Source organism: Myotis daubentonii, chromosome 19 (assembly GCF_963259705.1).
Source record: "Myotis daubentonii chromosome 19, mMyoDau2.1, whole genome shotgun sequence".
NCBI classification, from domain to species: domain Eukaryota; kingdom Metazoa; phylum Chordata; class Mammalia; order Chiroptera; family Vespertilionidae; genus Myotis; species Myotis daubentonii.
Window position 1 is genome coordinate 9,904,646 of NC_081858.1, and position 21,752 is coordinate 9,926,397.

The following is a 21,752-nucleotide window of genomic DNA, read 5'->3' on the forward strand; positions in this document are numbered from 1 at the left end:
TACAGACGCCACAGGTGGTTTTGTGGCGAGGCGGGACCTGATTTCTACCTTCTCTCGTCTGTGAATCTCAAGGTTTCACTTGCAATTGTACTTCCCACTCCTGTGCCACTGGGTTTATAATGAAAACAGAAGGCTTTCACTCCAACCCATCACCCAGCATTTATCGAGCACCTACCATGTGCAAAGTGCTTCAGATACTTTGAAAAAAGAAAACATATGTAAAGACTAGGCACATCTCAAAGGCCCTACGCTTCACACACACACACAGAGGCATGCGAACTGCACTGTTTACCCAGTGAACAGTGCAGCACCTGCGCGAACATCTGTCCCTATTCACTTGGAAGCAGCACAAATGCTAATTGTGGAGCACACAGGGACGGGGACAGGAGCGGCAGCGGAGGAGCAAACGGAGAGGAAAGGCATTTTTCACTGCACATGCCCACCCCCCCTCGCACCCCTGCCCGGGGGCAGATCAGCAGGGCTAGAGGACCGAGGCTGGCTGTGAGCCATGCACTTCATGCAGGCTACTGACGTGTCAGCTGACGCTGTCCTCTCAGCTCAGATCAGAAGTCTGCTCCAGCCCCTACCTGGGAGCAAAGTGCAGGGGCGGGGGGTAGAGGCTGGGCCCTGGGCCTGGCTAGGCACACAGAGCACTGGCCACGCCCCAGCGCCTGGATCTTCTGCCACAGCAAGCAGCTCTGCTCAGAAGAGCAGCGACAAGAAGGCACCGGGCACGGGCCCTCGGGGAAGTGACAGTTGGGAGGAAGTCTACCTCCCGCAGAGAGCTGGATTCGGGGATGCGCCACTTCTCCTGGGACCTGGGCTGGCCTGGCTGGTGCCGCACCCAGAGGAGCCGGCAGGGGCCTGAACGCCTGGCCTGCGCAGTCAGCGGCCAGGCGCTGGGCTCAGCCTTCTCTTCCTTGTCCTCAGTTTCCCCTTCCATCAAGTGCGGAAGGCAGCCCAAAAGAGGCACCGCCAATAAAGAAAAATATAAGAGAAACCAAGAAGCCATCTGAGAGTGGGCGGGCGCTGCAGCTGCTGGAGCTGAGTTATCTCTTCAGTGCACCAGGTGGCCAGGGACATTAACGTGTGGGTCCCCCATTTGCCACAACCAGATCCTTAAGAAAATGCAAAACCCAGCTAACATATCTTAAGCAGAGGCTGATGTTCTGAGAGTTTCCCATTTAATCTTTATGGCAGCCCTGAATGGAAACATTCTTATCCCCTTCTTACAGATGAAGAAACTGAAACTCAGGAAGAAATGGGAGCTCAGCTCCTCATTCAAGGCTGCACAGCTACCAAGAGGGGATGCCGACAAGTCAGACACTGAAGAAATGGGGGAGGGCAGTGGTGTATCGGCAGATGGAATCACGCCCCCAACGCACGCACATTTCTAATTGTTGTGTGTTTTTTTTTCTTCTAATCCTCACCTGAGGAGTGAGGATATTTTTTCCCATTGATTTTTAGAGAAAAAATGGAAGGGAGGTGGGAGGGGGAGAGAAACATCGATGTGAGAGAGACACATCGAATGGCTGCCTCCCGGACGCACCCTGAACTTGCAACCCAAGTATGTGCCCTTGACTGGCAATCAAACACGAGACTCTCCAGTGCACAGGCCGATGCTCTAACCACTGGGAAACACCGGCCAGGGCCACACACACATTTCTAACCACCTGAGAATTCTCCCAAGCCTCCTGATCTCCAGATCAGAGAGCCGGACACATCCCAGGACAGTGTCTGACCCAAAAGGAAACAGCCCAACTATGCGAGCCAACGTGCCTGGAGGCTGAGCACGCTTTGGTTCTGTTACAATCTGGGCCCCATCGAGGCGACCCACCCGGCTACGGGTGCGCAGTAAAAGCTGTGATTCCAGACAGCGAGGCAGGCCAGCCAAGTGTGAACAGCCGAGCCCGTGATAGGAGAGGACCCCTGAGAGTCGCAGAGGGAAGACATCACGCGTGTCGACGACCATTCACAAGTGAAAGCTAAGGCATCCGGCAGCTTGGAGTGTCTCCAAGCCATCAGCCAGCATGGCGCCCAGTTTACTCCGCCCGAGCTGATTTCCAGCAAGAGCTAAAAGAATAAGAAAAAATAAAAATAAAAACCCAATCTGCCCTCGCTGGCTTGGCTCAGTGGATAGAGCGTCGGCCTGAGGACTGAGGGATCCCAGGTTCGATTCCGGTCAAGGGCACATGCTGGCCCGATCCCCAGTAGGGGGTGTGCAGGAGGCAGCCAATCAATGACTCTCATCACTGATGTTTCTATCTCTCTCTCCCTCTCCCTTCCTCTCTGAAATCAATAAAAATAAAAAACTCTGTCTTTGAAAAACACACACAAAACTCAATCTAACAGAAAGAGAGGTGAACAAGACAGGAAGGCGGCCTACGAATGGCAGGGTGGTGGTGAGTGAGCGCAGAGCGGAGGGGAGGTGGGAACGAGCCACCAGGGCTGAGACAGCAATTACGGGGCCTGTGTGGGCTCCTGGAAAACTGCAAAGCCCTAAAAGCAGAGACCTAAACGCCCAAAAAGCAGGCTGCTCCTAGAGGAAGCAGGGGCCAGGCCCCGCCCGGGCTATTTCTGGCCTGGTCACATGTGTATGCCTCCCTGTCATCCCAGATGGCTCCGGGAGCAGGCCAGGGTGTGACTGACAGTCACTTGGGACCCTGGGTGTTTTTGGAACCTGGTGACTCACTCCCAGATATGTTACTTGACGACAATTTACTAAGTGCCCAGAAAAGACATGGTCCCTGCCTTTGCAGAACTTGTACTACCAGGAAGAGGCGCAGTTCTATAAAACATCAGGACCCAAAACAATTGCACCTACCCAGGCACGACATGGGGCATTGGGCACTGCGCCTTCCTGCCCTGTCCGATTCAGCCAGGCCACCTCAAATAGGCATCACTCCACACCCGGCCGGCGTGGCTCAGTGGTGCAGCGTCGACCTATGAACCAGAAGGCCGAGATTCGGTTCCCAGTCAGGGCACATGCCCAGGTTGCAGACGCAATCCCCAGTGTGGGCTGTGCAGAAGGCAGCCGATCAATGATTCTCATCATCGATGTTTCTATCTCTCCCTCTCTGAAATCAATAAATATATGTTTTAAATATGTTTTTTTAAAAATAAAGAAATCCACAAACAGGTTAAGCCTTGATGGAAAGAAACGTGGTTGACAAAACCCACCAGGATGAGCCAAGGGGTATTTGTCACACTGTGGAAGGAGGCTTTGCCCAACTCAGCCCTCCTGCCCATGTTTTAAATTATCTACTTCACCCGAAGTCCATTTTCTCACAGTGTTTAGGAATCCATCATGGCACAAAGCAAACCCGGATTCGGTACATGAGACATTAATCAAATCTCTCACACGTAGGGGCTGGGGAGCGAGCGGGCCTCTGGGCACGGAGAGCAGAGAGTGAGGTGCAAACAGCGTATTAAGAGAAGGGGAGGGTGTGGAAATGCAGCCACTATCCTAACCGGTTGGGGAGGGTGAGGGAAAGCTCATGGGAAGGAGGACAAAGGTCTGCAAGTGAAGCGGGGACAGATCAGAAGCATGAGACAAGCAGCCCAGCCCTAGCCAGTTTGGCTCAGGGGACAGAACATCAGCCAGCGGATTGAAAGGTCCCGGGTTCGATTCCAGTCGAGGGCACGTACCTCAGTTGCAGGCTCGATCCCCGGCCCTGGTTGGGGCATGTCGGGGAGGCAACCAATCAATGTGTCTCTCTCACATCGTCTCTCTCTCTCCCCCTCTGTCTACCCCCACCCCCCCCAAAAAAGAGACAAGCAGCCCACAGGGAGGTTCGGTAGCGAAGGTGGTTAAATAATAATCGAGATGATGGGGTACTGAAAACATGAGATTATAGGAGCAGCCCCACGTTTTAAAATGTTTGATTATCGGTTCTGATTTCTGGGGTGGAGCACAGAACGGAGGGCAGCCCGCCAGGAGTGTAACTGAGGTGAAACTGCTCACGGCCTGGGAAGGGCCGGGCCACTGCCAGGCGTCGGGCCAGGCAGGGAACGTGAGGCAGGGCACTTGGCCCTCAAGGGCTGCGTCTGTCACTCGATCCAAGAACTTGGCCTAACTCTCACCAAGGGAGCGGGGCTAAGTTTATGGTTTCCTTATCTGTACTCGGGGGATAACCAAACTGTGCAAGGCCGGAGGGCGGAGGTGACGGCTCTGCGATCAGGGTGCGTCACACGCCTGCCCAGTACCTGGCAGACCACCAACACTGGCTGAACCAAGCAGCCCCGCTGCGCCGCTGTCTGCCTGGGCAGGTTACTCCCTCCCCACGCCGCAAGTCGCACACCCTCTCCCCAGCATCCCCAACTCCTACTTGTCCCCAAATCCCACTTGTCCACAGGCTGATCTGCTCACTCCTTAGTTGAGTCTTCAATGTCATTTGCTCTCTCACCTCCCGCCAGTGCCAAATCCACCAAAATTCACTCCAGGGGCTATGAACTCAAGTGCCTGCAGGCACCCGGCGGGTATCAAACCTGGGAAGCTGGGGGGCGTGAGACCACAGGGCCCAAGTGCTCATGCCGTGAGCAGACACCTGCTTAAAACACAGCTCAGGCCAAACCAAGCAGGTTCCACCATGTCCCCGGGCCACCTCCGTGCCACTTGGCCTTGCCCCCATCCCCAACTCTCTCTGCAGGGCAGCCCGAGTGAATCTCAGACCCGGCCCTGAAATGGGACCTGTCACTCCCCTGCTTCTCCATCACCGCAGGATGAAGTCTCAATGCAGGATGAAGTCTCAATCCGCAGCATGGCCCTGGGGGCAGGGAGGAACCCTCCAAGACCATGCAGAGAGGGTTGGGGAAGTGCGCACATCGAGGAGAAAGCTGTCGATTGCTCGCGGGTGCCATCGTGGCTGCCCTCTGTGGCTTTTTTCCCCCCACTTACTCATGCCTTCTGGTTTCTGTGATGATCCAATACAGCTTGTACAGTGAAACCCCGTCGATTTTGCTATTTTTGCAACATGAAAGGGAGTTCTAGGTATCGCACTCCAATGTAGGAGAAATACCTTGTAGGCAATAAAATTTAAAAAGAAAATGCAGATAGCCCTGGCTGGTATGGTTTAGTAGTAGAACATCGGCCTGTGAACTGAAGGGTCATGGGTTCAATTTCCAGTCAAAGGCACGTACCTGGGTTGCAGGTTGATCCCAGACCTCGGTCAGGGCGCATGTGGGAGGCAACCGACTGATGTCTCTCTCTCACACGGATCTTTCTCTCTTTTTCTCTCTCCCTTCTCTCTCTCCCCCTCCCTCCCTTCCACTCTCTCTAAAGATCAGTGGAAAAAATATCATCAGGCGACAATTAACAAAAAACAAAGATAAAGATAAAGACAGACACCAGCTTCCTTTTGGAAAAGCAAATTCACCCTAAAATCCTGTCTCTTCAGAGCTTAACTGCCGGGTGTGCGGCCCATCGGGTAGGGGCCTGAGCTTTGGAGCCAGAAGACACGGGTTCGAAGCGGCCATGGGCGCCTGCTGGCTGCGTGAGCTTGGCTAAGTTCCCACCTCAGAGCCGCGGTTTCCTTCGTCAGATGAAGACAATGAGACCAACTGCGCAGATCTGCGGGGAGGAGCCAGGGAGAGGCGGCCCAGGAAGGTGCCTCGGGCACCGCCTGGCACGTGGTAGGAGCTCAATGCCTGTGAGCCACTCTTTTCCTTGTACATGACCTTCCTCAGCTTGGAATGGAGGGAGTCAGGAAATTTCCAAAACAGGGAATTCACCAGCAAAGGGAGGAGAATGGGGAGCCGCCCCCTGGGTCCCTGAGCACAGGGCGGGAGGGGCAGTCTTGAACCCTTGGTCCCTTCCAAAGAGCAGGGCCTCCTTCCTGGCCCCGTGCTCCATCTGATCCGAGGCAGCCGGGGGCACTGCTGGGAGCCATCAGCACCTCCCCACGTCCCCTCCCCAGCTCGGAGGCTGAGGAGGAGTGCGTTCTGGCTCATGAAGCTCTCGGAGCAAATGTGAACTTAGACCCCCCGAAGGCGACGGGTGAAGAGCGGTGCAGCCGGTCCCGCCAGCCCCCAGCTGCCACTGCTGCCATTTCGCCGCGGCAGCTATCTGCATGTGGAGGGGAGATGGCATTTCATGGCAGGGGGGCCCGAGGCAACAGACAGGGTCCCCCGTGAAGACTGCAGAGGGCCGAGGAAGCGAAAGCTTTTGCGTTTCGGGGAAGAGGCTGGAACCCAGCATGCCGGGTGCTTGCTCATTTTAATTGGTGCCTCCGTCAGCCCGGTGACACCCGGCTGTCTGCCTTGGCGAGGCCCTAAGAAGGCCAGGGGAGTGACTCTGGCGGAGCCAAATGCCCCCCACGCCCTGGGAGGCTGTGAAACTCGTAATTGCTGTTTGGTCTCCAGCTGCCGCGCTGCCTCTGCTTCCCAGCTTGGCGGCGGCCACCTGCTGGGCCAGGAGCGAGGCAAAAAGGATTCGGGCCTTGGCCTGGGTTCAGGACCCCTGCTTGTGTGCCATGATATTCCCAACAAGCGCGTCTCCGGCCATGATAAACACACCTATGATCGGTCAAGCACTTACACATTAAAATGGGCATCGCGTTAAATCTCCCCAGCAGCCCTCCTGGGAGATGCTATCAGATCCCCGTGTGCAGGTAGGAGGCGGAGGCTTGGAAAAGCTAAGCTCCACGCTCAGCTAGGATGGGAGGCCCGGAGCCTGGCTCCAGAGGCACAGTCTTGACCCCTCCACTACCCAGGGTACCACGAACGGCAAAAGCTCTGCGAGTCTCGGAGGCTTCAGTCTTCAGCAAGTACACTGGGGAGAATGGGCAGACAAAGAACCTCGGGCACAGACTTATGCGACGGAGCCCACGTGGGGGGCGATCATCCCGGGATATACGCCCCACTGCTCTTTGCAGCTCATCTTGGCGATCTCTGCACTGAGGCCGAGAGCTCTGGCCCATCTCAACCTGGCCTGGTGCCAACTGGCTCTGGCTGCGTGAACACGCTGGAAAGGGGGCCAGAGCATCACGGGTTGACCCCCTGCAAGGGGACGGTGCCCTTCCACGTGGCTAAATGCCACATGGGGGTCCAGGTAACTGCCAGGCATCATACCGGGCATCAGGGTGAAGGAGGGGGAGGGCCTCTCTGCTCTATTACCTAAGCCTCACCCAGGGGGAGCCTGTCACCCGGCAACCACGAACCACAGCACCAAAGGAGCCGGACGCTAAGTGCCCTGCTCAAGCCTCAGCCACCTCCCTCGCCCCCAATCCCTTTTCACTCAGAGACGGCACAGAGCACAGGCCCACCTTAGGCAGCTAGTGAGTTTAAAGGCAACACGAAGGCAAAAGCTGCATGTGACCAGAATCCCCTTGGAAAGTCCCTTGTAAGGCCCACGACATTCAGGCTGTGTCTAGTGGCATCAAACGACGGCCCGGCGCCCAGTGCGTGGGCTCGCTCTAAACTGCACTGTCAAAGGCCAGCCCCGCTGAACTGTGTTCAAGGTTATTCCTAAGTGCCAGGCTTTAAATACCTCCGCTCCTACCTGCCTCCTTGATCAACTGCCTATGAGTCATCCGTTAGCATTTCGGCAGCTACCTACCCGTATAGCCCAGAGATGGCCGAGTCTTGGATAAAATCCATCCTCGCCCACATAAGGAAAAAACCCCCAAACCATCCAGTTTCCTGCAGGGACATTGTCCCATCACAGGTCACCTCTAGGTAAGATCAAAGGGCACAGGCAGCACAGCCAGGTTCCTGGGGATCTGCATCTAAGCAAAGGACAGGAGTGTTCTGGCCTGAATCGTGTCCCCCCAGAACTCCTATGTTGAAGCCCTAACCCCTAGGGCCTCAGGACATGGCTGTATTTAAAGACAGGGCCTTGAAAGAGGTAATTAAGGTGAAAAGAGGTCATAGAGGTGGGCCTAATCCCATCTGACTGGTGTCCTTAAAAGAAAAGATTACGCCCCACTGGTGTGGCTCAGTGGTTGAGCGTCAGCCTATGAACCAGGAGCTTACGGTTCCATTCCTGATCAGGGCACATGCCCGGGTTGCAGGCTCAACCCCCAGTGGGGGGCATGCAGGAGGCAACCGATCAGTGATTCTCTCTCATCATGGATGTTTCTATCTCTCTCTCCCTTCCTCTCTGAAGTCAATAAAAACATATTTAAGGGGGGGAAAATCTACAAGCTGTCTTTAAAAACCAAAAAAGAAAAGATCAGGACACAGAGCAAAGGATGAACACATGAGGACACAGTGACTAGGCGGCCGTCTGCAAGCCAAAGAGAGCAGCTCAGAGGAAACCAACCCTGCTGACCCCTTGATCTCAGCCTCCCAGCCTCCCAAACGGTGAGACAATGACTTTCTGCTGTGCAAGCCCCCCCCACCCCATCTGTGGTCTTCTGTCACAGCAGCCCAAGCAGACCAAGACAAGGAACATGTAGGGACAGAGCCAGAGGAAGCCACTGACGACAGCTGCTGGTCAAGGCGGAGGCCAGGCTCGCCCGAGGCGCACACCCTTAGAAAGCCTGTTTGGCTCCCAGTGCCTCGTGCCCAGGGAGCGCCAACCCTGCTGCAGACCTCCTCCTGCATCCTGCCAACTCCTTACCGCCTCAAGGGTTACGTCAGCTACAGCCCAGGGCACTGGGGGCAGCCTCTAGACCAGTGGTTTTCAACCTTCTGGCCTTTTAAATACAGTTCCTCATGTTGTGACCCAACCATAAAATTATTTCCGTTGCTTCTTCATAACTGTCATGTTGCTACTGTTATGAATCGTCATGTAAATATCTGATATGCAGGGTGGTCTTAGGCGACCCCTGTGAAAGGGTCGTTCGACCGCCAAAGGGGTTGCGACCCACAGGTTGAGAACCGCTGCTCTAGACCATCAGCTCTGCTGGGAGAAATGAGGCTCAAACCCCTGGTTAGGAGGAGAGGAAGGAGGGGATGCTCCCCGCCTCTGAGCAGGACCCTAAGACAGCCACTCCCACGAGCTAAGGCGCCAGAAACCCCATGAGGTGTAACCACGACTTGCTGACTGTATCATCAAGCTCGGTGATAACAGACGAATGGAACGCGGGGCCTCCTGGGTGATCAGATGGCTAAATAAGTAATTACCACGCAGTAAGCCACCTGTAATAATGGAAGCCTCATCAAGATACCGAAGCAGAAAAGGGCAGTCATTAGCCCTGTCCGAGAGGGGAGGTTCAGAGGGATGGCATTCTCGGCAGGATTTCCAAGACAGGACTGAAGCTTCTGAGCAAACAAGAGGCTGGGGAAGGCATTCTGCAGTGAGGTGCCAGCAAGGCGGTTTCAGAATGCACGGCGCGGACTCGCAAACTAGCAGCGCGACGTTGTGGGCGAAGGCAGGAAACGGGGCAGATCAGGTTAGAAGGTGCTAGGACACCCCAGGCCTCGTGTCTGGCCCAGAGCTTGGCCTTCATCCTGCAGGGGCGAGAAGGTCCCGGGGAGCTTCGAGCCGGGGAAATGACCGGGCTGGATTTGTGTCTTAGACGGAATGCTCAGACAACAGGGAAGGGGGAGGTTGGATAGAAGGTCAATGCCAAAATCGGAGCATGAACTAACCAAGGGGAGAGCAGGCCTCCTCGGACGTCTTTTTTTTCCTCGGACGGGCCCTGCTGTTTTCCCAGCCAGGCTTGGTGCAGGACACCCACCCGTTCTTAGAGGTTTCAGCAAATGTCCCAGTAAGAGGGTGAGACACTAACGCACTGTGCAGAAAGGACCATTTCCCTGCATCCTGTCAGTTTTATATTTTGTGTGGGGTTTTTTTTAAGAAACAAATCCAGCCCTAGCTGGTTTGGCTCAGTGGATACAGTGTCAGCCTGCAGACTGAAGGGTCCCGGGTTCGATTCCGGTCAAGGGCACACACCAGGTGGCAGGCTCGATCCCCAGTAGGGGGTATGCAGGAGGCAGCCAATCAATGATTCCCTCTCATCATTGATGTTTCTATCTTTCTCTCCCTCTCCCTGCCTCTCTGAAATCAATAAAAATATATTTTAAAAAAAAAGAAACAAGTCCAGCCCCAGCCATGGTGGCTCAGTGGTTGAGCATTGACCCATTGACCCATGAACCAGGAGGTCACAGTTCAATTCCCAGTCAAGGCACATGCCCAGGTTTTGGGCTTGGTCCCCAGTAGGGTGTGTGCAGGAGGCAGCCGACCAATGATTCTCTCTCATCATTGATGTCTCTCTTCCCTTCTCCCTTCCTCCCTGAAATCAACAACAAAAAAATTAAATAAAATAAAAAAGAACCAAACAAACAAACCCAAATAACCCACCAACTTCGCTACGACAAGGACAGTCCCAGGAGCGGCCTATCCAAGGTTAGCTTCATTGTCTTTTTGGCCTATTTCCTACCCATCAAGACCTATCATCGGTTCAAAACCTGATCTTGACACAGAATTAGGCTGTTCTCCCCACGCTGATCCTGCAGGAGAGCGGGACACCCTGCCACCAGCCCTGATACTTTGGAAGGACTTACAAGTGGCACCCACGACAGTGATCGGGATTCCGATTTAGAATCTTGAGCCTATTTCCAGAATGACCCACACCCTTAGCGCATCAACCACCCTCCCTTGCAGTCCATTCCCTTGTTGGCCATGGAGGGCCCACCCCCTCACGAGGAGGGGGTCCTACTCTGAAGTTGAGACTGTGGCACGTTCTTTACGCCCCTTTCCCAAAGCACCTTACACAGTGGCATGAGAGGGAAGATCAGAGAAGCCTGCTCCTTACTAGCTGTGTGACCTTAGACAAGTTACTTAACCTCTCTGAGGCTGTTTCTTCTCTTTAAAATACAGATAATAATAACTCTATCTTGAGGTTAGATGATGAGATAACATATGTTAAATGCTAAGGGCCAGTGCTCACATTTATTAAGAGCTTAGGAAGGAAAAAAAGAGGAGGAAAAGAATCCAGAGGAGCAGGAAGAGAAGAGAAAAGGGAGGAGGAGTGGGGGAAGAAACTTTGGAGTCAGATGGTCCTGGGTTCAAATCTCTTCTCCACCACTTGCTGGCTGTGTGGCATGAGGCAAGTTACTTACCCTCTCTGACTCACTGGTTCCTCCTCTATAAAATCCTTGCAAAAGGATTTTAGTTAAGGTAAGAGATAAGAAAGAGCCGAACATTAGGTCGGCAAGTTCTAGGGCATTTAAGAAGTGTGCCTGAAGTCAGGGTCACTGCTTTCTCAGCCCTGGTTTAGTCTAACCCTCCCGGCCTACCCAGCTCTGCCGCCCCAGCTGGGTGAACATGCCACAGCAAGGAGAGGCCAGTTTACAGGGAGCCAGGCCGCCCACTGCACTCCCGTCCACAGGCCCACTGCTCTCTTCATCGCTCCCAAGAGATGGCTGCTGAGCTTCCGGCAACCAACTGTATTCTCTCTGCACAAGAGGGACAGGAGGGCAGACTCGTCTTCGCCTGGACCCATGTATCTCCCTCCCCTTCTGAACTGGAGGAAAGCAACAGCCCTCCATCCTGGCTCAGGCACTCGGCCGGCGGATGAAACGCCCATTTGCTAAAGCGCTAGTCCCTGCCGTCTGAGGCCCCTTCATAAAAGGCAAGTTATTTTAAGCCTCTCGTGGACCCGAGGCCCCAGCAAGTGAAGCAAATGGCTTTGGGACAAGCACCAGAAAGGGTTTTAAGGCTTCCCATTCTGCCAGAAACACAATTAAACTTTAAAACATTTAAAGCTCACAGACTCTCTCAGGTTCACCTTGCGCTAGGCTCTGGTTGAGAAGACGACAAAGCAAAACCCCAAACCCTCAAATCAATGGATCACGATAAATGTCTGCCCCCCCGCCCACCTCATCCAGGGCCACGCGGGGACAGAGCCCCAGCGGGGAGCAGCAGTCAACTCTGCCCTCTGCCAACAGCGTCAGAGTGGGACGGACGGAGGCCGGTGTTGAAATCTGTTTCTTTTTTTAACCGGGAATGGGGCAGGGAAGCTAGCCAAGGCGCAGGTGTGCCCGAGGTCCCCCACCAAGCATCCAGGAACAAAGCCAGGTGCAAAGGGGGGCAGGCGCTGAGGGAGGCAAGGGCTCCTGGAAGCATCCCTAAATTGGGGGTGCAGGATTAGGACCCTGCAGTCTCCCGGGAGTTGGTGTCAGACCCTAAGGGTCAAACACAGAGTCAGGCACTCGGGGACCGTGTCTACAATCAGACCATCAAGCCCACAACTCACCCCCTGAGGTTGCCCCCGACCCCCCACCCTCAGTCCACCCTACCATCTTACTTCTGTTAGGCAGCTCCTCTTGACCCAAGCCATTGGAAGGAGCCAGCGGGGCACTGCCCCCCTCCTCCAAGGTCAGGATGAGGGGAACGTCGTCATCCAAGTTCATGGCCATGCTCTTGTCTCCGTATGCCTCAGGATGTGATGTCCACGGCTGGAAATAGTCTCTGCTCTGCGCTCCCTTTCAAAGCCACTGGCCCAGAGATGCTTCTCAGAGACTCCTCCATTTGAGGCATCATCTACAGTTTGGGGAATTAAAAAACAAAAAATTATTAAAATGCAACCACTACTGATGAAAATGTTCTGCCAGTTAGATAGTGGCGATGGTTGCTTAATCTTGGGAAAACACTAAAAACCAGTGAATGGTACCCTTTAAAATGATGGAGTATTGCAATATAAAATAGCATTAAAAGTGAGAGGAGCCCTAACTGGTTTGGCTCAGTGGATAGAGCGTCGGCCTGTGAAGGGTCCTGGGTTAGATTCCAGTCAAGGGCACATGCCCGGGGTTTCCGGCTCGATCCCCAGTAGGGGGTGAGCAGGCGATTCTCTCTCATCATTGATGTTTCTATCTCTCCCTCTCCCTTCCCCCTGAAACCAATAAAAAAATATATATTTTTTTAAAATGAGAGGAAAACTCTGCAAGAACAAATACTGCAGTTAATGGTAATTACATCTAGAGATTAAGATTATGACTAATAGCCCTAATCAGTTTGGCTCAGTGGATTTAGCATCGGCCTGCAGACTGAAAGGTCCCAGGTTTGATTCCGGTCAAGGGCATGTACCTTGGTTTCAGGCACATCCCCAGTAGGGGGTGTGCAGGAGGCAGCTGATCAGTGTTTCTCTCTCATCAATGTTTCTAACTCTCTATTCCTTTCTCTAAAAAAATCAATAAAAAAAATATATATATATATAAAATTAAAAAAAAGAAAAAGTATTATAAAAAAAGATTATGACTAATAGCCCTGGCTGGTTTGGCTCAGTGGATGGCGTGTCGGCCTGCGGACTGAGAGGTCCTGGGTCGGTTCCGGTCAAGGGCATGTACCTTGGTTGCGGGCACATCCCCAGGAGGGGGGTGTGCGGGAGGCGGCTGGTCGATGTTTCTGGCTCTCTGTCCCTCTCCCTTCCTCTCTGTGAAAAATCAATAAAATATATATATTTTAAAAAAGATTATGACTAATATATTCCACCTGCACCCTCTTGGTCCTTGTTTGTGTGTGTTTCGTAAAGATTTTGACAACTTAAAAAATATATAACCATTAAAATAATTGTAGTTAATACTTGATGAGTGCTTACTATGTACCAGGGCCTCTTCTAGCAATTTTTAGGTAAAGCTGATTGAAACTCATAATAGATAGGTAGGATTAGTATCCCCCATAACAAAGGGGGAGACTTTAGGCTCAGAGAGGTTAAGTAACTTGTCCAAGAACACACAGCTTTGAACTACGCAATTGGACTCCAGCCCTACGCTCCTAACCACTACACTACAATTCCCCCATGTCCACGCCCTGGTATTTAGGCAGCATTTAGCTCCAATGACCTGGAAAAAGTTAGTGGCCAGGTCACCTACACTTGCCCATAGCATGCTTTTTTTTTTTTAAGTTTTGGGGTTTTTAAAAAATCCTCACCCAAGAATATTTTCTCCATTGATTTTTAGAGAGCATGGGAGGGAGGGAGGGAGGAAAACATTGATTGATTGCCTCCTGCATGTTCCCTACCAGGACTGGGGAACCTGCAACCAAGGTATGTGTTCTTCACTGGGAATTGAACCCAAGACCCTTTGGTCCACAGGCCGATGCTCTAACCACTGAGCAACCGGCCGGGGCCATAGCACTCTTATATAGGCATTGTTCTCCTAGATTTAGGTGTTTGAGGAGGAAGGGAAAGAGGACCAGGGTATTTTTTTAAGTGATGTCCAGCGATGTCACACAGCAAAAGCCCTCATCCTGAGTTGCCGATTTAAAACTCTCAGAACCAGCCTGCTGCAGTTCCTATTTATACTCATTCCCGTTTCCGCTGGGGAGGACACCAAAGAAAAGCCCCGACTCAGCAGGGCTGGCGCAGACCTTTGAACTGGAAAACAGCAGCAGGTTCCTTCCTCAGGCTGTGGCCTCCCGGCTCGGTCCTCTCTGGCTCCAGACTAACCCACTGAAGGGCAACCCCGCAATTTACTCCCTATCGTCTTGAAACAAGGCAGCAGAAGCAAGCACGTTCCACTGGCTGCTGCTGAGCCTGTAGCTCTCTGTCTAGCCAACTCCCTGTGAGATTTCTGTTGCTGTTCCCTCCCGAGCTGGGGATTTCTTTTGCTTTTCGATCTCAGTACTGGGGAGACAGAGGAGGAAACCCCAAATGAGACACTACTATTCGGCTAGCTTAAGGATTTTGTTTTATTTATTTTCTTTTTGGTTCAACTTTTTTTTTTTTTTTTTTACCATAGATATTTTCAAACAAATTCAAAGTAGAGAGAACATGTCAATGAACTTCCTTGTAGCTTTCGCTCAGTTTTGAGAATTAAAAACATTTTGCCATCCGATTGTGCCGTTGTTGAGAAATACCCACTTCGCAGATGAGGAAACTGAGGCTTAGAGGGATTAGGAACTCGACCGCCTCTTCTAAGCTGTTTACTGGGCCCAGATTTCAGCCCAGGCAGCCTGACCACAGGGACATCCCCTGCCCGGCCTCCTCCCAGAACCAGTCCGGCTATCGGAACTCATTCAAGCCCGGCATTCTAAGAGGGAAAAGTGAGGTCCCGAGCGGGGAAGGGGCTGGCCCAAGTCCTAGCCCAGGGCTCCTGCGGGCTTGGCCTCTCGCTCTATGGAGGACGCGGAGGGAGGGGTCACCCCTAGGGAACAGGTCCCAGGGGAGGGCCAGCAGCCACCGGCTCCTGCACCCTGACCCGGCAAGAGGGCGCCTGGGCGACCAGGAGCAGGTGAGGAAGGAGGGGAGGGAAGAGGAATGCGGGCTCCAGCTCCACGTGCTCCCAGCCCGGGTCGGGAGGGTCGCCCCAGGAAGTCGGGGACCAGGAGAGGGGGTGCAAAGCCCCAGCCTGGGCTGGAAGAAGAAGCGCGCGAAAACTTCCCCGCAGTCCCTCCGCCCGCCCGCCCGGCCCGCCTCCCACACTCCAGCGCCCAGCTGCACCCCCTGACTCGGCGCCCTCTGACCCCTGCCCCCTGCCCTCTCCTCAGGCCATCCCTCGCACCCCTCGGATTCTTACACGCGCCGCCCCAGCAGCCCGGACCGCGCGCCGGGCTCGGCACCGTGCAGCCCAGCCTGCTGGCGCCGCCGCCGCCGCCAAAGCCCCGAGCCCGGAGTTGTTTGCCGCCGCCGCCGCCACTTCAGCCGCTGCCACCACAGCAGCTGCGCCAGCTCTCTCATCCGCCGCCTACCCGCAGCCCCGCCGGCCCCGCCCCATTCCTCCCTAGCCGCGGCCCATTCGCTAGATAGGCTGCCATGCTGAGTTCTCATTGGCCAATCCTCAAGTCCTTCCCCAGTTCTCGCCCGCTGCCGATGCAGGACGCCCTGCCCGCCTCCTAGAGAAGGGGCGGGGTTGAGAAGCTCCGCCCCTTTCCCCCTCTCATCCTCTCTGCCTAACTCGTTCAGCCCACCTCAGAGGCAGTCCGTGTCTTTCAATTGGTGGAGGGTCAGAGAGACGGTGCCTCTGATTGGTCAGGCCCCGAGGTGGGCGGAACTGAGCGGAATTGCATGGTGAAAAGGAAAGTCAATCAGGCTCCGAGTCCCGCCTTCTGAGATTGGCGGGTAACCTAGCAACGCAGGGACCTCGGAGGTAACGTTAAGTAGAAAAACCCGGAGCCCTCGGAGCGGGTGAGTGACCAGGTGGGGAAGGGCTGGGAATGAGAGGGAAAGGCGGAAAGGCGGCTGGCCTGCTATCCTTTGGCTCCCTGCGGGATCAGTGACCCTCATCGCGATCCCATCCCCGCCCCAGGTCCCTGCTCTCCAGCCCTCGCCTACAAGGACCACTGGACATCTTCCGCGACCCTGCCTGTACTCCGTCCCTCCGTCATCATCTCCATGGTCCTGTTTTCTCATCTCTTAAACATGGGGCCAAGTGGAGTCACATCCTAGTTAACTAAGTTTCTAAGTCCCCTACCATTCTACCCAAGGGCCATATATTCCAGGGTAAGCGTGCAATGCAAGGCATCTCAATGGAATGAGTGTTTATATTAGGTCATTTTGGTTATGCCCATTTTTGCCTTTTGTGCTAACTTGAAAACGTAACTTCCTGCCCTGACCCGGTTGCTCAGTCGGTTAGAGCATCCTCCCCATACACCAAGGTTGCAGGTTCAATCCCCAGTCAGGGCCCATACAAGAAGCAAGCCATGAATGCATACATAAGTGGAACAACAAATGGATCTTTCTCTCTTTCTCCCCGCCTTTCTCTAGCTAAACTCAATAAATAAAAATTTTTAAAAAACTTCATTACCATCCCTGTCCTTAAAATGTGCAATGACTTCCCCACAGTCCCTCATTTACATACTTAAGACACAGGGTTTGCTGTGAGGATTAAATGAGGTAAGACAATGAGGAACTTGGCATGGAGCTGAGGAACATCATAAGGACTCAGTAAAAAGTAGCAGTTTTCCCCTTAAGGCAATACGTCCTTGACTCTTCCTGCTTAAAAGAATTCCAACAGGGTTATCTCTTTCCATACCGTAAATATTCATACATTCAGCCAGAGTGGTACTGGCGACTGGGATGGAGCCATCAGTAAAGGAAACTTCATTCCTCCCCTCATGCAACTTGTCTAAAGTGAGAGGGAGAGATTAATCAGATGCTAATATACAGGTCAACGTGAAATGACACCTGCAGGGATTCAGTTCCACAGTGATGGGGGGAGGAGGTCAACAAATCCTCTCCTCCAAAAGCAATGAGGGCTGCTGTGACGGCTGCCTTTTCTAACCAATCGAATCAGAGAGGCTTTCTTGTTCCCTAGTCCCCTGTGAGGTGACGGGGAGGAAGTGAGAACCATAACTAGGATGACCAGGCCAGGCCAGGGACTGAAAGTGGTGCGAGAGTCAAGAGTGAGAAGCAGTGTGTTCCAATATAAAAACGTTGCTAGAGGAAGGCAAGAGCCCTGTGGTCGGCAAACTGCGGCTCGGGAGCCACATGCGGCTCTTTGGCCCCATGAGTGTGGCTCTTCCACAAAATACCATGTGCGGGCACGCACATACAGTGCGATTGAAACTTCGTGGCCCATGCACAGGAGTCGGTTTTCGGCCTGGGCGAGTCTATTTTGAAGAAGTACTGTGGATATTTGGCTCTGTTGACTAATGAGTTTGCCGACCGCTGGTCTAGCCCACCGTTTCCTTTCCCAGACGTCACCCCCCACTCAGAAAGCCCCCAACAGCCTTTTGATGGAAAGCAGTTGTGACAGAGGCTGTGGGGCCACAGCATCAGTCCCCCACGTCCGAGCTGGATGGGCTGCCCAGGGCATCCCAGACAGACTCTGCCCTCCGGAACGCGTCCCAGGCATCTGTGGTCCAACATAAATGCCCGAGTTCTAGCTTGGCGTTCCCACTTGCAGTGGGAAACGGGATTAAAGGGGCCAGTCTTCCCTGCCTGCTCCATTGCTAGGTGCCCCCACACTTTCCTTTGTCCCCAGGAGAGACGAGCTGAGGGCAATGAGGCCGATGGAGCACCTGACTCATGCCTGAACATATCATAACACTTCCCTTTGAAGAGGGCTTTTAACTCTCCACGGGGCTTTCCCCTGTGCCACACCCTCCCTGCTCTACCAGCTCCCTTGGGTGTGGCTGGGACAGGTGTATCCCCAGGAGCCAGAGAGATCAGGGACTCGGACTCGTCCAGACTTATTCCCAGAGCCTCTGACGGGCGAGTGTTGCACCCAGGTCTCCTAATACCAGTTTGTGACTCTGATCTTGATTCTGTAACTGATGGCAGCTTTATTTTATTAATTTATTTTGTTTGGGGTTTTTGTTTGTTTGTTTGTTTTTGGTTTTGTTAATCCTCACCCAAGAATATTTTTCCATTGACTTTTTAGAGAGCGTGGAAGGGAGAGGGAGAGACAGAAAGAGAAACATCGATGTGAGAGAGAGAGACATTGATTGGTTGGCTCCCACACAAGCCCCAACCAGGGCCGGGGTTCGAGCCTGCAACCTGGACCAGAATGGAACCTGGGACCCTTCCGTCTGCAGGCCGACAGTCTATCCACTGAGCCAAACCGGCCAGGGCCCTGGTGGGGCTCAGGACGACACAGGGTCAGCTTGTCAGACAGAGCTGGACAGACTTCCTTTGAACCTGGATGGAGCACTAGACCTGTGATGGAGGCCAGGAGTTTACAGCAGAGCAAGGCCTTTGGGGTCTAGACCAGTGGTTCTCAACCAGGATCACCCCCACGCCACGCTCCGCCCCTGCGGGGACATGGGCCACATCTGCAGACACCGCCTCCAATGGGCCAGAAACGGTCGTGGGAGACGTGCTGCTGGCATGGAGTCGGTGGAGGTCAGGGACGCTGCTCTCAAGGAACAGCAGCAGGTTGTATCCTAACAGCCAATCCAATGCCTTTACCACGAGGGCTTTTCAACAAAGGTTTTTCTTTTTAACCACAAACCAGAGAAATACATTCTCCTTCTTGACCCAGCAGATAGGTTTAATTACAAATGAGTACTTACTCCATATAGTGCACTCTAATATTTTCTATTGTCTTTCATTTATTTTTTTTTAAATACACACACACACACACACACACACACACACACACACACACACGGCCCAGTGCATGAAATTCATGCACAATAAAAGGGAATTAATTAGAGGGAATATTTTAATATTGCTATTTGCCCTTTCTCTATAATAGAAGTGTCAGAGATGAAAGAAAATTAGTAAAATGTATATAAAAATCTCTCTCCTGTCAGAGTCTGGGGAGCGCCATGGGACCCAGAGTCAAATCTACACCCACCCGCACGTGCCTCAAAATCGCACGAGACCAAGACCCAGCCGGCCCCACCCCCATCAAGCCCCACCGGGCGTGGCCTCAGGCCCCCTGGCCCCAGCACTGGAGGAGCGGGGGGAGGGGGCGCACGTGACCTCAGGTCCCCCAGCCCTGGCACATGAGGGCATGATGACCATTTGCATATTAGCTCTTTATTATATAAGATTATATATATATATATATATATATATATATATATATATATATATATAATTTCTTTATTGATTTCAGAGAGGAAGGGAGAGATAGAAATATCAATGATGAGAGAGAATCATTGATTGGCTGCCTCCTGCACCCTCTCCACTGGAGAGCGAGCCTGCACCTGGGCATGTGGCCTTGACCAGAATCAAACCTGGAACCTTTAGTCTGCAGGTTGACGCTCTATCCACTGAGCCAAAACAGCTCGGGCGTCTTTCATTTATTTTTAACTGGTGAATTGATTTCACTCACTAAAAGGGCACAACCTTTGGTTTAAAAAAGACACTTCTTCAACATAATCTGTCAGCCAGGAAAAGCCAGTGTTTTGCATTTTGTAAGGTTATAATTTAAATATTTTTTTAAGTAGGAGAAGTTTATTTTAGAAGGATTCTAAACTCCTTACTAGGAAATTCTTCCTTCTGTCTGCAACATCCAAAATGTTCCTATCCACAGTTGGATGTAACTGGAAATAGACACTCCTAAAACTACACTTTCATCAAAAGAGGGATTAAAAATCATGATGAATTAATTTGTAAGGAGGAGGAAACTGGAGAATGGTGACTAGTTCAGTGGATCTCTGCTCTCCTCTGGCCAGGCTGTTTTTATTGGAGAGAGAGAGAGAGAGAGAGAGAGAGAGAGAGAGAGACAGACATTGATGTGAGAGAGAAACATCGATCAGCTGCCTCCTGTACATGCCCCAACCAAGTATTGAACCCACAAAACCTAGGTATGTGCCCTGACCAGAAATTGAGCCAGGGACCTTTCAGTGCATGAGACAATGCTCAACCAGCACCAGCCAGTGCAAGCCTTGCTTTTTGACAATATATATTTTTAAAAACTATGAATATTCATATTTGTGGTTGTTAAGTAGATTGACTGCTATAGGAACTAAATCTTATCTTTTTCTAAAAAATATTCTTTTATTGATGTCAGAGAGGAAGGGAGAGGGAGAGATAGAAACATCAATGATGAGAGAGAATCATTGATTGGCTGCCTCCTGCACACCCCCTACTGGGGATTGAGCCTGCAACCCAGGCATGTGCCCTTGACCAGAATCAAACCTGGGACCCTTCAGTCCACAGGCCGACACTCTATCCACTGAGTCAAACCAGCCAGGGCCTAAATCTTATCTTATCCCTAAGTCTCTGCTTGACAGGATGCACTGAAACTGAACCAGCAAAGAATCATTTGACTGTGTCCACACTGAAGTCAATCTTAAAATTGGGAGACCTGACAGAATAGTGGTTACGGGGCGCAGGCTCCTGAGACAGGCTGCCTGGGCTGAAATGCCAGCTCTATCACTTGCTAGCTGTAAACTAAGGAACACTTCTAACCCCTCTCTGCCTCCCTTTTCTCCTCTGTACATGGAGGTAATAGAAGCTCCAACCTCATCAGGTTGTTATGAAAAATAAAGGAGTTAATTCATGTAAAGAATTTAGAATAGCCCTGGCTGGTTTGCTGAGTGGTTAGAGCGTTGGACCATGGACTGAAGGGCCACTGGTTCAATTCCTGGTCAAGGGCATATACCTTGGTTGCAGGTTAGATCCGGAGCCCCATCAGGGCGAGTGCAGGGGCAATCAGTCTATATGTCTCTCTCTCTCTCTCTCTCTCTCTCCCCCCCCCCCATCCTTTTTCACTTTTACTCTCTCTAAAAATCAATGGAAAAAATATCCTCAGGTGAGGAATAAAAAAAAAAAAAAGAATTTAGAATAGTGTTTGACACATAGTATGTTTTCTGGTATTCCTTAAAATGAGATTCCCCCATCTGCCCCCCACACACATATACTCCAGTTTTCTTTTCTTTTTTTAAATTATATTTGTATTGATTCCAGAGAAGAAGGGAGGAGAGAGATAGAAATATCAATGATGAGAGAGAATCATAGATTGGCTGCCTCCTGCACGCCCCACACTGGGGATCGAGCCCACAACCTGGGCATGTGCCCTGACCGGGAATCGAACCGTGACCTCCTGGTTCGTAGGTCGACGCTCAACCACTGAGCTCCCAGTTTTTCTCAACACCCTCTGACTTCTCCACGCACCAGTGTTGGGTTTGTGGGGTAGTTGTGAGGTTAAATTTTCTTCCCCTTTTCCTCCTAAGGGGGAAAAATATAATTTACCTCAAAACCTTTTCTTTTCTTTCAAAATGTTCTGAGAGTGAGAGTAATAAGATATCTAACCAGACCCTGTGAATGAAGCCGAGATATAATTTGCATGATAAAGATGTATTTCCATTTATAAAGTTCATCAGCAGAATTAATGACAAATAAAGGGAAGATCCAATTAAAGTTCCCCACCCATTAGCAATCTTGCTTCAACTCTCAGGGCAGGAATTTTCAAAGGAGAGGCTGAAGTTGGAAATGATTTCAACATTAAGGTTGGTGGCATTAAAAAAAGGA

General features: G+C 52.1%; 2 protein-coding genes across 2 annotated transcripts in view; one reads left to right on the top strand and one right to left on the bottom strand.

Moving 5' to 3' along the window:
* The window catches only part of TPCN1 (two pore segment channel 1), a 55,216-nt gene extending 39,676 nt beyond the window's left edge, over nucleotides 1-15,540 (bottom strand). Inside the window, exons 1-2 of the mRNA XM_059676664.1 lie at nucleotides 15,403-15,540; nucleotides 12,195-12,430 (exon numbers count right to left, since the gene is read on the bottom strand). Coding sequence (XP_059532647.1) covers nucleotides 12,195-12,306 — 112 coding nt within the window. The 5' untranslated portion in view covers nucleotides 12,307-12,430; nucleotides 15,403-15,540. The remainder of the gene's footprint in view (nucleotides 1-12,194; nucleotides 12,431-15,402) is intronic.
* The window catches only part of IQCD (IQ motif containing D), a 15,730-nt gene continuing 9,500 nt past the window's right edge, over nucleotides 15,523-21,752 (top strand). The window contains exon 1 of the mRNA XM_059676671.1: nucleotides 15,523-16,010. The gene's annotated coding sequence lies outside the window, so the exon portion shown is untranslated. The remainder of the gene's footprint in view (nucleotides 16,011-21,752) is intronic.